Raw genomic sequence first — 15,664 nt, 5'->3', positions numbered from 1 at the left:
GTGGCAGTAATGTGATACATGGTCAAACACATTGATCAAAAGTCATACCATCCCTCACAAAGCTATTTATTGCCTGTAATAACATCACATGGTGTGGCTGTACGACATATTGATGTATAGCATTTGTTGCAAAAGGCTATATATTTGTCTTGGGAACATTTTCCTTCAACTTCTTCAGTCAATATTTCATAATCACAGACAATTCACTTCTTAAAAACAGAACCGATTTGAGAGCAGAGGTTTCAAAATAAAATAGAGCTTTCATTGTGACCTAAAATGTGCTTTACTTTCACGCCAGAAAGCATTTTTGTCAGAGTGGGTGTCAGTTTGGAAGGAAACGCTTCATATGTTGACGTATATAAACTGATGTGAGGAACTGCGCGTTCTGATAAGGGGATCCTCTCGCTGCTTATGCCGCCGCTCAGACACTTTAATCTAGAGATGCTCAATATATTGATCTCACTTTTCTCTTCAGATTTAACTCTTACATCATGTTCTATTTTTCTTCCACAGAGGACGGCTCAGCAAGCCAAAGAACGGAGCCAGATGAGGAAGAGTGTTGCAGCCTCCAAGGTTGCATCAGATATCAGCAGGTTCTTCATCAGGAAATGAAATGGAGGTTTAGTAAGGGTTGTATAGGTGTAAAATTTCCTAAATCAAATTGTTGAATCCTCGCTGGCATGAAGCCTCGCTTCTTACAGCGCGGATGAAAATGCATCATGATTGTTCAATGACAAAACTCACATTAAAGTATCCGAAATGCCATTTATCCTGACAGATTAGGATAAAAGGCCGGATTTCCTTTGAATCTCTTAAAGATCACTACTTTTCTTCTACCTCACTTTCCGATAATATCAGTGGTGTCCTGTTGAACTCAGCTGTAGCTGTGGAGATTTACCTAAAAAGCAGTGACGACTGCATCAAATGCAAATTCAGCCAACTCCCCCCTCGTCCCCGAACCGTCACAAGTGCGGTAGGTTTGATTTACGACGGCCCCCTTTTGCTCGAGGCTGAAATGGAGCAGGTTGTTTAGAGAGATGCTGCTATTTTAAGATTTCGCAAACTTAGTGAAAAGTAGCAGGTGAGAGATGAATTGGGGGCTTTGTGATTTAAACTCCATGGCAGAAAACACAACCAAGTGTCCTCATTGGCGCCTTCAACAAGTGGCACCTTGTAAAATCTTCCTTTTTAGAAGATAGATGAACGCTCCCTAGTGAAATAAAAACCTATTTTCATCTTGTTTCATGTTGTCTTCTTCTGTTCCTCTGGTGCTTTAACCACGGTTTGGACTGTAAATACACCAAGACGTTGGTTGTTCTGACAAGCTAGCAAATCGTTTCATCGCCTCAAGTCAGGAACATTATTGTCTATGTCCACGCATCTACCTCCTCTTCAGCTGTGCTTGATGATCTGAACAGGGCTTAAGTCAGTCAGGAGGGCTATGTTTAGAGAGACGGAGAGCAGAGTTACTATGGAAACAAGGCTTCAGGTTCAGCAATGTCGGGAATATTGAATCTCTTCTTGTGAGAGTTATACAATGAGCCAGACAGACATCAGAAACTCCAATCAATATCAGCAGGCTCCTGTGAAAATGAGGCCGTCACATTCCTCCGCAGCAGAATTTAACTTCCCCTCTCGGTGCTGAGGCTCCGCAGATGTCGTCATGTCACGATTTGTCTGTCTGTCAGTCGTGTCAAACTCCGAACTCAGCAAATTCCGCTGTCACTGGAAAGTTTTACATTTTTCTGGCAGCCCCAACTTCTCTCAGCCTACCAGAGCGCTCGGTTGAAGCTACAGCTTCAAACTTTCTCGGAGCCCATGTGGGTGCTAGCGTGGGTGTGTGTGTATTTCCCCTACGGCTGCTCCAGGTCTCCACTTAATAAGACCGTTGTTCCTCTCCTGTCCAAACCGACAAGCTTTGTGAGTAATGAACATCTCCCAGGCAGCCTTCCAACAACAGCAGGTTTCAGTGTCAGTCCCTGTCAGCAGCCAATGACTCTGATCTGCTGTTTTATTACACCCAAAAAGTGTGTGTGTGTGTGTATGTGTGTGTGTATGTGTGTGTGTGCGTGCGCGGGTGAGAGAACATGAAGGAAGGAAAGTAGTGTAAAAGTGTACCTGAGTGTGTTTCTGTGCGTTGCACAAATAAAGCACTTGTGTTTGGCAGAGGAGAAGTGTATATTGGAAGAGAGAGTGGTGTGTGTGTTTGTCAGACGGAGCCATAATGAGGGAGCGCCCAGATGAAGACGTCTCATGTTCTTCCCAGAGGGTCTGCTGGGTAAAGAGCAGCGCTGCAGCCGCGTGACACTGTTTGCGTTGGACAACCTATCAGCCCAGAGGAAAAACATTACCGCTGCAGGTGATGACAGTAATAAAGATGGACTCAAACACCGACGGACGGCCACCTAGGTTGGCGTGTTTGCTTTCTGTCTAACACCACCTCCCTCCCCTCTTCCTTTAAAGCCAGCATCAGAGCAAAACCCAACTCACTTTTTCCATCAAGTGCAATCAACGTCTTTGCCTCGGTGCCACTGCCGCAGAGAAGTTTCAACAGGTTACATAGCAACACAGCATACTCTGAACGTCACATGGCCAAAATTAGCTGGGCAAATATCCAGCAGAAATAATGACATATAGTTAGAAAATCACAGTAAAGTGACAAAGAAAAGACAGCAGGGAAAGAAAAGAATAATAGCGCCATCTGAAGAAAATCCAAGCCAATGGAATTAAAAAGAAGTGCTGTGCAAAAACCACCACAGCAGTGAACCTGTCATATCAAAATGACAAATTATACAACAGAAATCTCATGGACTTTAAAGGATAAGTTTGGTGATATTCTATATTTTTCTTATTGTCAACAAATCCCATGAAAAGACCAAAACCAATAAATACTTTTTGTGTATCCAAACCCTGATATAAATATTATGAGTTTTTAGTTTGTAAGGGAACATTCTGTGGTAATAAAACTCTAGTACAGAACTTGGAAAGTAATTTATATTGAGGAAATCTTTATATGTGGTTAAACTACAAGTTATGTTAGCATGAATATTCATTAATTCAATTAAATGTTATATTTTGGAGGGAGGTTGGCTTGCTACCAGTCTCAATCGTTTTTACTTTTATTAGAAAATAAATTTCATTTTCATTATAATCACAATTTGACAAACTAAAAAGGATGAAAGAATAAGTTGAAGTTGATTAACAAGCTTTACTGCATTTTTACCTTTGCTGTACGGAGTTTTGTGAATTTCCCAAGGACAGTTGTGTTATGTGGTTCTTCACTGTTAACCTCCTTCTACGGTAAACATAGACAAGCTAGCAAGGCTAGCGAAACGTAGCATAGTGACGCCTTTGACGTGTCTCGTGTCTCCTGTAATACATAGAGCTGTAAAGAACTGTTATCAGGAGAAGGAGCACGAGGGAGATATCAATAAATTAGACTGTAAATGAAACTCTTTTGAAAATGTTACCCATTTTTGACGACTGAGATCCAAACACACACCTCTGACCAATGATATGACTCTGTTTGAGGAAATGATTGAGCCCTTTTTAAAAAATGAAAGTATATATTTGTGACAGGTTAAGAAGGAGAGATGGACTAACACATTGGTGGTTTTAGTCTCATCACAAACATCAAAAAGAAGAAAGGACCTTTCAGAGAGCAGTACATTTCCTCTACATGCTAACAGGGTTTCTCAATGTGGGTCAGTGGACTCCCAGAGGCCCTTCACAGGGCTCCTGGGGGTCCACAGCAAATTGAGAAATAGATTAATATCGCTGTAACTCAATTCCATAGGAATTTCTCTAATTACAGACATTACATTATGTATGAGAATGATTATTGTAGTTGTAGGTTTTCAGTATTATCTCCCCATAGGATGTGGTGACAAAATGTGTCTTTAGGGGTCTGTGACATGAAATGAAATGTATGGAAAGTGTTGTTCCAACCAGGCAAAACTTGACAGTAAACTATACAAATCATTCATAATTCAATCATGATTTGCATTTAGACAGCAAGGCGTTATATTTGGCGCCATTCCATCGGTTATTCCATTTCAACCTCGCCTGCTCCTATAATCTACTTTGGCCTTTTCAACTGAAGGAAGCGCTTCTACAAACCCAATCTTGTGTGACAGGTGTGATGGAGAAGGGCCAATAAAAGCCTGCACGGTGCTCTGCGTGCACCCGCCGGCTCTCCAATCCGTGGCTGAATCCTGCTGTGGTTTGATTCCTGGCTGCCACACTCTCCACTGTGATCCCTCTGTGTCTGTGACCCTCCCTGCCCTTCAGCAAGGAAAAGGAAATAGACACGAGGGAGGCCGTACACCCGCTGCTCTCCTTCAGGAATGAGAAAAAGTAACGGCACCATCTCTGTCTTGCCAAAGCACCTCTGATATTCTGTCATTTGGTGGAATGTGAACTGCAGAACCTCATTATAGAAAAGGAATGGACCTCCAGTCAGACCTCTGCAGTGCTGTGTTACAACATCTAGACCCGGTATTCTAAAAGACTGCACTAGTATCGTCTAATTGAACTCCGGAGTCGGCGTTTAGGAAGCAATTTTTGGCTTTAACCAGCCACAGCCGATGAGACGCTTTTGTCTTTATTGTCATATTATCTCTCGGGATGGTGATGAGATGATTAATCATTTCCTGCTGCAGCCTCGCGCTTGCAGAAGGCTGGCACCGCTCGGCAGAGCGAAACGCCCTGGGTGGAGGAAAACGGTATTATGGCCCAGGTAATTGGTGGAGGACCATCGCTCATAAGCGATCTAATTAATCTCATTAAAACACCCTCTGGTTGCACAGAGATGTTTCTTGAGGACCATCTCAACATAAGGAGTTTTCCAAAATGGGCTTATCCATCCTGATGAGTGTCATACACGCAAATGATATTCCAAAAGAAACTGCAGCTGAAGCGAGTAACAGAAAATCGATACAGCAATTCCATGTAAACCGTGGCTGGCTGTTTCCTAATGTCACTCGGCGTAGTAGGGGATGTGCAGTGGTAAAAGGATGCTTTCTCATTGCTCAGCTGGAGATGGCTTTTGTCAAGTCCAAATTCTATTTATTCAAGATGGCTCCCTGGTTGTCTCCCAAGATGCATGGCATGCTGCGGATTAAGACCAAAAACGCAATCAATTCACCCAGCAGGAGATCAGGGGAAATAACAGATAAGGGTCTTAGCATAATTCATACAGTTCCCAATCTGGCTAGGATTAATGTATGTCTTCGCTGTAGCTCGCTCTCATTTGTATGTTGGAGCTCGTGTGGGGCAAAATTGGCGCTTCATGTGGCCAATTACAATCAGGCTTTGTTTGGAAAGGCCCCTATGAGGACTGGATCTGACCACATCGTTTTACAAGGCATCTGTAGCTAATGCAATTTAGAACTGATGTCATCTCATCTATATTTTATTATCATTAAGATGTTCTTCCTCTGCGCTTTACAGCAGGCTGTGTCAGCATATAACAGTTGAGTATTCAATGAAAGAAGTGAATGAATAAAAGTGTTTAAAGCTAAGACAAAAATGCCTGCAGTATTAACTAAACAAACAGTTCATACATTAAAATGGTACATACAGGCACAGAAGAGTCCGGGCAGCACTTGACATCAGAGGAAGAAAGCCACAGTAGGCTACAGCATAACTGTTTTCCCCTTTCATGTACGCTGTGTTCAGATGATTGAGGTTAAAAATGGAAAGCTGAACAAAACGCCCTCCAACAAGTTCCCTTTTCATGAGCCTTAAAAGACATCTTTTCATCTCCCATTTCATTTTGCAGCCATTGATCAGTCATCTTTCATAGATTGCTTCCAGACACCTATTCAGCCGCTCTGTCGCTGCTCAGCATGCCTGTATTTCATAGGTCTTAATGGCAAGGTCTGGCTTTGGTGCTTAGATTAAAACCTGAATCGCAATCACTTAAATCGCCAGTGAATTCACAGGAAACCGTCTTTGTTGACTCTTGTGAAAAGTGAATCAACAGCTTAGAAAGTTTCACTCTGCACACTGATGTGAAACTGGGCAGATTTTCAAATTTGGGGGGCAAAATAGGACGTCTCTTGCCTCATCCTGTGGAATTAGGATTTTTTTTTTTTTTTTTCTTTCAGCACATGAGCCAGAAAAAGGTCATGTCAGTCTTGTGACAAGAGTGACAGGTCTGGGGCATCATTACTGAGACTTGGAAGGTCTGTGTAAGCACCTTTGGTCACCTCAGGAGAGTAGATCCCCACTGCGCTGCCGCCGGCCTAATGAGCACAGACAGCCCTGCATCTAATGAGAAGAGGGCGATTGCGACTGTCTTCCATCAGCCCTCTGCTTCGTCGGTACAACATCCCATAATGCTTTGAACACGCGGCATGAGCTACTGAACAGCAGCGGATATCTTGTCACACATCAGTGCAGGGGCTACGGCGAAGTCTGCGAAGGAATCTGCCAAAATGTCCTCATCGCAGGTCCAGAGCTGAAAACATTGTGACTAGGTTCCTTTAGGTTGACTTGATATTTACCCGCACTTCTACACAGTCAATAAGATCATGTCACAGCATGTCTGGACACGCTGCAAGAAGTAAATCGAGGCACTTTTCAGTCGTTGTGGGGAAATAACAGCCTGTCCTCTATGTGGTCGCGTGTTTCCAGCTGGCAAAACATGTTTGGATTACATCTACTAAAGCAGTCTTTTTTTAGTTCCCAGTCAAACATTTTGTGAATTTCTGGCATGACAGCTCATAAAAATCTCCACCCTCCTGATAACTTACTTTTTGTTTTTGCTCTCAGCCTCTTTGTCTTTCATATTAGAGTGTGTGTAATGCTTTATGGATGCCAGAAGGGAACCTCAGCCCTATTCACTCGCACCCTTCCAGCAGCTGAAAAACAGCTCACCTTCCTGTACATGTTCAATCATCATGCATCTAAAAGAGCTACAGGTTTGCAGCTTTGATAGTATATTTCACTGGAGTTCAACAGCAAGATTTGCTCTTATATATCCACATTGAAAGGTTATGTTTTCATCAGGGTATCTCAAACCCGTATGAACTGCTTTCAGTGGATATTGGTGGACAGATTGGCTTTGGACTCGGCAACAATTGAGTCGCCTTTGGTGGTGATCCAGATCTGGGATTTCTGCCACTAGATGATTATCACCTTGTAGCCATAATTATAAAACTAGCAACAACAACAAAAAAAATCCAGACTTGATTCCAAAAGTTTGGGATAAGTTTGCAGAGGCCAAGAAGCAAGTTTAACTTGAGTGTGAAGCGTTAGGAGCGATTTCTTTGGGTGTAAGTTGGAGAGTTGTTCAGCGTTGGCGGAGGTTTTCGAGTGGCTTATAGTTAGCAAATTAGTCCATTCAAATCAGGAAGGAAGGAACCAAAACACAATTTTTCACATTCTGCAAAGTTATATTGGCGTTTAAATTTTCAGCCAAGGCTGTTTAAAGCTATGATGTAAGTTATTGTGAGGCCATCCCTCCCTCATACAGTATCGTTAGCAAAGAGCTAGGCCTATTAATACACTGAAGAGCAGCTAGTCTAATTACTGTGACCACAAAGAATGTGCCTTTTGCCTCCTTTCTTTGTGATATCATGAATGTGTTGTGGCAAACATTGCTCAAAAAATATGAAGGTCATCCTCAAATTAGTTGGAAAATGATTTCACTAGTGCTAAAAATACAAGTGAATGAAAATGTGTAGCCAAGTGAAATGCAACCAATCTGTCATCAATCTTTCATCATATATGTAAACCAATTATACCTGTGTCACAAATGTCCACTGACGTTTATTGATAAGTACTTTCACAATTGGCTGTTTGAGTGGGTTGTATTTGGCCACTCAACCGTGGACATCTTCACACCCACACCACATTTTTTTATGTATATTCAGTTATGCCAGTTTCTCAATTACTGTGCGAGTGGGCTGGTGCAAAAAGGGGGGAAAGTTGGCTATAGCGACATTCACCATCAGCCCACACAGAATTATTCTATGTGATGATATAAATCTTATTTAATTATGTGATAGCAGGCAGGTTTGCCAGCCGTGATGAAAGGAGGTGTTTGGATATACCTGGAGAAGCGAGGGCTTTTCAGAGAGTTGGATGATTTAACACATGGCAGAAGCATCAGCGTTAATCCTGAGAGTGTAAAAATTTTGTCAACACCGTGCCAGTGTTTATGTAAGTCCACGCCATTGGATAAATGCAACTTTTTTGGGGGGTATTTTTGAACACATTATGTCCTAGATTCATATCAGGGGTATTAGTGAACAGGCAACACTGCTAGCACAGGTACAAAAGTCTTGTCGTCACCGTGAGGTTGTCAGGCAACCAGCGGAGACTCCAAGAGGTCACTGCACCCAACCAAGACATAAATCCTATTCGGACAGGATTAACATTACAAGGGGAGGTGGGGGAAATATAAATAAAATATTCACTGTGCTCTTTGTAATTTAACTCATCGTTCCAGACGTCATTTTAACCATCGAGAAATTACAGGATATGGTCTGTAATACACATGGACATTCTGCAGGACTAGCCAAAAGAGAATACCAGTACCTACCTGTACCTGACATTGCTTTCCCGATGGCTTTAATTTTTTCCATCGTCGTATTGGTTCCCAAACAGGCCTATACAGTATGTTGGTGTTAACATATTTACTATCATATTAGCAAAAATACTTTTGACTTCCTCCATTTTCAAGCAAAAGTCAAATTTCACACTGAGCTGATTAAAAAAGAAATAAAGTAGAAGGACAAGCAGCTCTTCCTGCAGAAAAAAACTCAGAGATCCACGTTTGAAATACAAGTATATCGCTACGGACGGGACTAAAAAACAGGAATCACAGCTGTAATTATGACTGGAGTGGGGGTGAAAATTTACCCACATATGCACTCCAGATGGGATTAAAATCATCCCACCTTCCCTAGAGAACAAACAAATTGGGCTTTAGTCTGGCACAAAACTCCCCATAAAAGCACAACTTAATTTTTTGTATGGATTAAACAAACAAGAAATAGCGTGTTCATAACGTGTGAGCTTTAGAGGTGCTGGTAGGCGGATTGTTTTTACCTTTGGACAGAGCCAGGCTAGCTGTTTCGCCCTGCTTCCAGTCTTTATGCTAAACTAAGCTAACTGTCACCTGGCTGAAGCCTCGTATTTAGCGTACAGATATGAGAGTGGTAGCTGTCTTCTCATCTAACTCTCGGCAAAAAGGCGAATAGGCATAGTTCCCAAAATGTTGAACTGTTCCTTTAACCATAGTTTATTTGCCATAACCACAATCTTTCTCTAACCTTAACCATACCGTAGTTGCCATGCACAGATTTCATAGCAGGTCCCACACACCTCTTTATTTTCAGCATTTCCATACTTCAGTCTTTCTCAAATATATGACAACATATTTTAAAGCATGTATCAAATACAGTATATTTTTGTTTGTGAAAGAGAGATTAATTCATGTCATTTTCTTGTTTAATTAGTCTTGTTCACAAGAGCTGCCCATTGTTCTCTGACGACACTAGAAAAACAGCACTGTCTATTATTTGATCCATGTATCCATTCATATTTGACTGCCGTACCTTTCTTTACATACCGTGCAGCATCATGTTTGTGGCATCTTAATAGATTAGCTAAGATCAGATGAAATTTTAACAATGTCTGGGGGGAACTTTGCTTGCTTTAGCTACAGAGAAAAAAAGGCAGATAGAGAGTAATGAAGACGATACAGCCAGTAAATACTACAACCAAACACATTCAGAGAAACAGAGCAAATAAATACAGCATCTTTATATACAGGTTTATAGTGGTTTTATATGCTGGAATGAGTGATTGAGTTTTTGTCAAATGAATGAGAAGCTGATTCAGAGAAAGAAAAAGAAGATAAGAAGAGGGCATGAACACACACTGGAGGAATTACCCTGCAGCAGGTGCATCTTTGGGATATTTCTCTCAGACACACACAGGATTAGCTTTGTTACACCCACAAATGCACCCGTGAAAGCATGAATCGCTGCACGCACACACACACACACGCACCTCTGCTGTTGAGGACATGTTGATAGAAGATTACAGATGTTTCAGCAGCAACACAATCTTTCTGCGTCATTATCTCAATGTCAGACACGAATGGATTTGGACACAAATACAAACCCTTTTAGTAATATGACTGTGACTATGACTACCTGCTGTGCTTGTCTGGCACAGCAGGTATAAAAAATAAATAGTTTTTAATGCTTTTCATTATTGTGTAATATATTTTATGAAACTGCCATAGTTATAAAGGCAAGATACCATTATCATATCTCAAAACTGAAACCAGAGTCACTATTTTCATCTGTGCTGCTTCACCTTAAAATATCAATAAACCCTTGGCAGCACCCCCATTGCTTCACCCTGGCGCTGCGAACACAGAAAAACATATTTTTATGCTCTGTCTACCCAAATCTTGCTTTGGAAAGCCTCAACTCCTACCTTTCCAATTCAGCTTTCTCAATAACCAACTCATCCTCCTCCTCATACTCCCACTCGGCCACATAATCCATAACGTTTTGTTTCGCTGCTACGCCGATGACACCCAGCTGTATCTCCCACGGAAACCTGATGATCCAAATAGCTGCTTCTGTCGTGTTATGTACAGGCCCTCCACAAAAGCATCATTATAAGCAAAATAGCCATTCAATTTGGCAAATTACGGTCAAGGTCAAGAAAACTAGGTTAAGAAGGTAGAACAAAATATAGTTTGTCCTCTGCAAAGTTTATTCATGTCTGTATATCACTTTGTTTAGTCTACAGTAACTGCTTATACGCCATGAGAAACATCAAAGCCAGTCTGCTTTGGAATTTATTTCAACATTTTACTGATCATTTTCAAATATCTGAGCACTCTGACCTCAGTATATTTCTGCTACCTGGGGCTGGTTGCACGATAGACTTGACTAAGGCTTAGATCCAACATATTAACAGACTTCAGATAGACATCACAGCTCATTTAGTTGCACAAAGTCTACTTCTTTATTTGTTATGTATTCTGGGTAAAGTACAACGCTTTTGTCTACTGAGGGGCTTCTTCCAGAACAAGCTGCACAAGCAAACAAAATTATAATAAAAATTTGTGAGCTTTAGAGGTGCTAGTAGGTGGATATTTTAAACTTTGGACAGAGCCAGGCTAGCTGTTTCCCCCTGTTTCCAGTCTTTATGCTAAGCTAAGCTAACCACTTCCTGGCTTTAGCTTCATATTTAGTGTACAGACATGAGAGTGGTATCTATCTTCTCAACTAACTCTCGGAAAGAAAGCAAGTAAGCGTATTTCCCAAAATATCTAACTAATTCCTAATAACTATTCCTTTAAGTGACGCCTGGCTAAAGAACAATTTACCCAAAAAACGTATAATAAATTTGGGATGATGATGATTATTATAAATCATTTCAGTTGTTGAGGCACTGATGACAAAAGTCATAGCAGAGAATAAACTGAACCATTAGGAAGAAAATAATTATTAGGGTAGGTATTTTCTTGGTGTTGTGATTGCACGGTCATTATGCTCTCCCTAATGAAACAAACCAGCAGAGCCTCCATCTCGGCTGTAGCCGTTATCATCGCCCTTCAGAGAATATAAAAAGGAAAACACTTCAGCAGCAGGCTAATTAAAACCAGAGAGGTCTGGATGAGGAGGCCAAACAACCCACACAGGTAGCGGGCACGTCACCGTGTGTGTTTATGTGTGTGTGAGCTACTGTAGCACATCATGTTTATGCATGTCTGCATGAGTGTGGGTGTGTGTGAGGCACCGATTCATGTTTTATTTATTTATTTATTTATTTTATTTGTGTGTGTTTGTGTCAGTGTGGTACATCTGCGAGTGTGTGTGAGGCAGCAAAGGACAATGTTAAAATGTGTGTGCGTGTATTTGAGGCAGCAGTTCCTGTTTGTGTGTGTGTGTGTGTGTGTGTGTGTATGTCAGAGGTGTATGACTGTTAAAGGTGCTTTCCATTCATTTTAATGGCTTCAGCCTCCACTGCTGTCACTTCATTCTGCTGCCTCCACCGCTGACAGAAAGGACCTAGCAGCTTTCATCTGACAGGACCCTGCTCAAATAGGCCATTGGTGCACCATAATTAGTTCAAATGTCGAAGCCCGTGAATTATTGATGATTGGGGACGAGTAGGGAGGAAGACATTTCACATCAACTATGTGTTTTTTTTTTAGCTGTCTCTTTTTAAAGGACAGCTGGTGCTCTGCGGTTCCCACCACAAACATGAATCTCTGGTGTTCAGGCCGCGAGAGGATGCATTTGCATCGGGCGGAGAAATAAACTGGGGTAGTAAAGGGAATAATTACAGAGGAAAACTGTGAAATAATGTCTTGTTTTTCACTGAGAACAGCTGGCTAAAGAGAGCACTGCAGCTTTTTTTTTTTTTAACCTTGTGAAAAAGGGACACCTTAGCACTGGTTGGAAACAAAAAGTAAACCACAGCATGAAGACAGAGGCTAATTTATGCTCCTGCCAATCATTGGACATAATTGCTCTACCATGGCATAATGGCAGCCCAGGCCCAGTCATTTCCCCCCTTCGGCTCAATCTCAGGTACTTAGAGGGGTTTCCATCAGCTCCTGATTTTTCAAGAGGACCTCTCAGACAGGAATGACAATGGACTTTCAATGGCTTATAATTATGCCACTTTCCCGCACAATTTCCCGGGTATCATTTGCATTAAGACTCATATGGGTATAAGTGCACCGTATGCTCCTCAGCAAAGGCCTTTTGATCAACTCAACCGCTGAAATTACCAAGTGCCGCGACATTTCCTGGAATGCCTCTGAGCCTCCGCTGTCCGACAGTTATCTGAATCTGTTAATTGGATGGATCGAGTCCAAAGTTTGTGGTGGTGCGAGCTGACACGTGTGTGTGATGGTTGTGACTGAGTATCACAAAGTGTGCTGAGAGGCACCTTGGATTTATGGCAGGAAAAGCTGCGTCCTTTTTCAAGGTTATTCATCACTGTGTCCTGTTTGCTTTTTTTGAATTTTTTTTTTTTTTTAAATCCTCTAAAAAACAGAAAATGATGTTTGCGTTGCTGCTGATCTAGCCTGCTGGGATTGAAGGCCAAATGTAACACTGCCATCTAGTGGACATGAGGCAGTAAAGCAGCAATGGATCAGACACATCATGACATGAAGAGGGATTTTTGTTGTATATCAATTGTGGAAGTCTGTGAAAAATGGCTGCCAATGCTGCTATTATTCTTGTCCCAAACAAAAAGCATTTATGATGCTGTCATCTTTTTGCATCCATTCATCTGGCAGCTGGATAACATCAAGAACGAGCATGACTTGACTGAGAAAATGTCTCAGAATAATCTTTTAAAGTGTAACTTAATCATTAACTTTTAATTTGCTGTCTTATCTCCTCAATCATAATGATAATAATGGTATTTGTGTCTGGAACCTTTGCCTGCGCACAGCTATATATGTTCCTGTCTTTTGAGTTGTAATTAGAGCTTGGACGGTGTTTTCCTTTCAGATGGCTCTTAATTCTGGGATTTGTTGCTCACAAAAGCCGCTCTCACATCTCTTCCTCTCTGCGGTTTTTCGAGCAGTAGGCGTCTCTTATTCAGCTCGAGAGGTTTCTGAAAATAAATTATCACCCTCCCACCAGTATGTGAGAATGTCCAGATGGTTGAATTTTCACTGACGTCCTCCCCGCTGAATTTCCCCATTGTCTTCCACGCTAAAATTAGAAGGTAATACTTGGTGAAAACGCTGCGTCTGCTCTGAGGGTGCTAGTTAATTATCAGGAACTGGATTTATGTTCCACCCACAAATGAACCATCAACGCTGTAAGGTGTGTGTAAAGTCCAAAGCTAAACCTTGAAACCCCCTGGAGGTTTGTTGGCAGGTTTCACTGCAAGAACAAAAGGTAATTTAGCTACTAAAAGAAAAAGATTACATTTTTCTCCCATAGTTTCAACAATTAAAGACACAAAATCATGCTTAGATGCAAAATGAAAAACTCTCAAAGCACAAACTCACTTAAATTATTCTGCTCATGCAGTATCAGCATGTATTTGCAGTCTTGCCTTGTTACTCCCATTAACATTACTAATTCACTAGCTCCAATATGGCTGTTTTAAACATAGCCTGTACTGAAAGCTGATATTGTGGTAATTTAATGTAATCAGCATTGTTCAGCAAGTAGCCTGCAACATAATCAATTAATCAATCTACTGTATGTAAGCAGAAAGACAGCAGGAAATGACCATTGTATGTTCTGTTTTGATGGGAATTTTCTTTGGCGGTGTTTGACAAATGACTGTTTTATCTTCAAATGCAGCGAGGGCTTAAATTCAATGGAGAATAAATCCAATGTTATGAGGCTGGGATTAAACCATCTGCATGATTTGGCAGTTCTTTTCATTTTTGCATGCTATATGTGCTTTCCAGGCCAAAATTAGGGACTTAATTTTTTAGTTTGTTTTTTTTTGCACTGAGGACTGCGTTTTTCTAACTCAAGAGTGAAACTCGAGTCAAGGCGATCCCAAGTCGATTTTTTAAACGTCAAACGAGCTTTTAGGACTGTTGAGATTTGACAGGGAAGACACACCAAAAATGGAGCATCAAAAATGTCCAGGGATGGAGTTTTTTTTGGGATGACCTCTTTCTTGTGATCAGTATTTGACAAATCATTACATACCAGTGAGTTCTCTTTTTTCTAATAGTACGTGCCATGTTTAGGTATGGTAACTGTATCACTGCCTTAAAAGCAGATTAATATTCTGTTAACTTGTTACAAATCCAATCTACTTCCCACTAAGTTATTCAACAATGAATGAATGAAAATGATGGGGAAAGTAGTTTGAAAAAATTATCTGAACTCCACATACTAGTTTTTGCCAAAGCTTTCAACCACAACTCATTGTCTTCCTCAGCAGATGGGTTTTACTTAAATGAACTGGAGCTCAGTTGTCATCTCGGTTTTTATTTAGTGAGTAATAGGGAGTTGTAGTTCAAAGCTAGTAAGTGGACCTTTAGTTAAGATTTTTTTTTTCTTTTAAACTATCGATTCCCAGTCAATAATGAACTTTCTGGAGCTGAAACGATTAGTCAATTAATCAATTAGACATTCAACCGAAAATGAATTAGCAACAATTTTGATAATTAATAATTTCTAAGCAATCTGAGCAAAAATGTAAAAACAATTCACTGGTTCCAGCTTCTTAAATGTAAATATTTGCTGGTTTTCTTAGTCTTGTATGACGGGAAACTGAATATCCTTGGGTTTTGGACTGCTAGTCGGACAAAACGAGACATTTGATGGGGTCTGTGAACCTGTGATTAATATTTTTCACTATTAGACTAAACGAGAAAATAATCTGTAGATTCTTCGATAATGAAATTAGTCGTTAGTTGCAGCCCTACAACCTTCAGTGGAAAAAGTAGCATTTCAAAAGTGACAGAAAACAGAGAACATGACCATGTCCTAAAAACAAACTCTTTAAAGCCTTGGTGAGTAACTTCCATTGTTTAAAAGCTTTCCTTTTTGTTATGTGTAACATCACTTTACAGAAAAGTTCGCCCTCCCCAACAAATGTAATCATAAACTCAAAAAGGTAAATCCATGTTTCTGGTTTCATGTCAGTTACTTAAGAACAGAAAAATTGCTGTGATGTATAAAAA

General features: G+C 40.8%; 1 protein-coding gene across 4 annotated transcripts in view; it reads left to right on the top strand.

Moving 5' to 3' along the window:
• zranb3 (zinc finger, RAN-binding domain containing 3) overlaps window positions 1-1,240 on the top strand; it is an 85,023-nt gene extending 83,783 nt beyond the window's left edge. For all 4 annotated transcript variants that reach the window (XM_044188154.1, XM_044188151.1, XM_044188152.1 and 1 more), the window contains exon 22: window positions 514-1,240. In XM_044188154.1, coding sequence (XP_044044089.1) covers window positions 514-612 — 99 coding nt within the window. In that variant the 3' untranslated portion in view covers window positions 613-1,240. The remainder of the gene's footprint in view (window positions 1-513) is intronic.
• The last annotated feature ends 14,424 nt before the right edge of the window (window positions 1,241-15,664 follow it).

Source organism: Siniperca chuatsi, linkage group LG24 (genome assembly GCF_020085105.1).
Source record: "Siniperca chuatsi isolate FFG_IHB_CAS linkage group LG24, ASM2008510v1, whole genome shotgun sequence".
Classification (NCBI taxonomy): domain Eukaryota; kingdom Metazoa; phylum Chordata; class Actinopteri; order Centrarchiformes; family Sinipercidae; genus Siniperca; species Siniperca chuatsi.
This window is presented reverse-complemented; position numbering and strand designations above follow the sequence as displayed.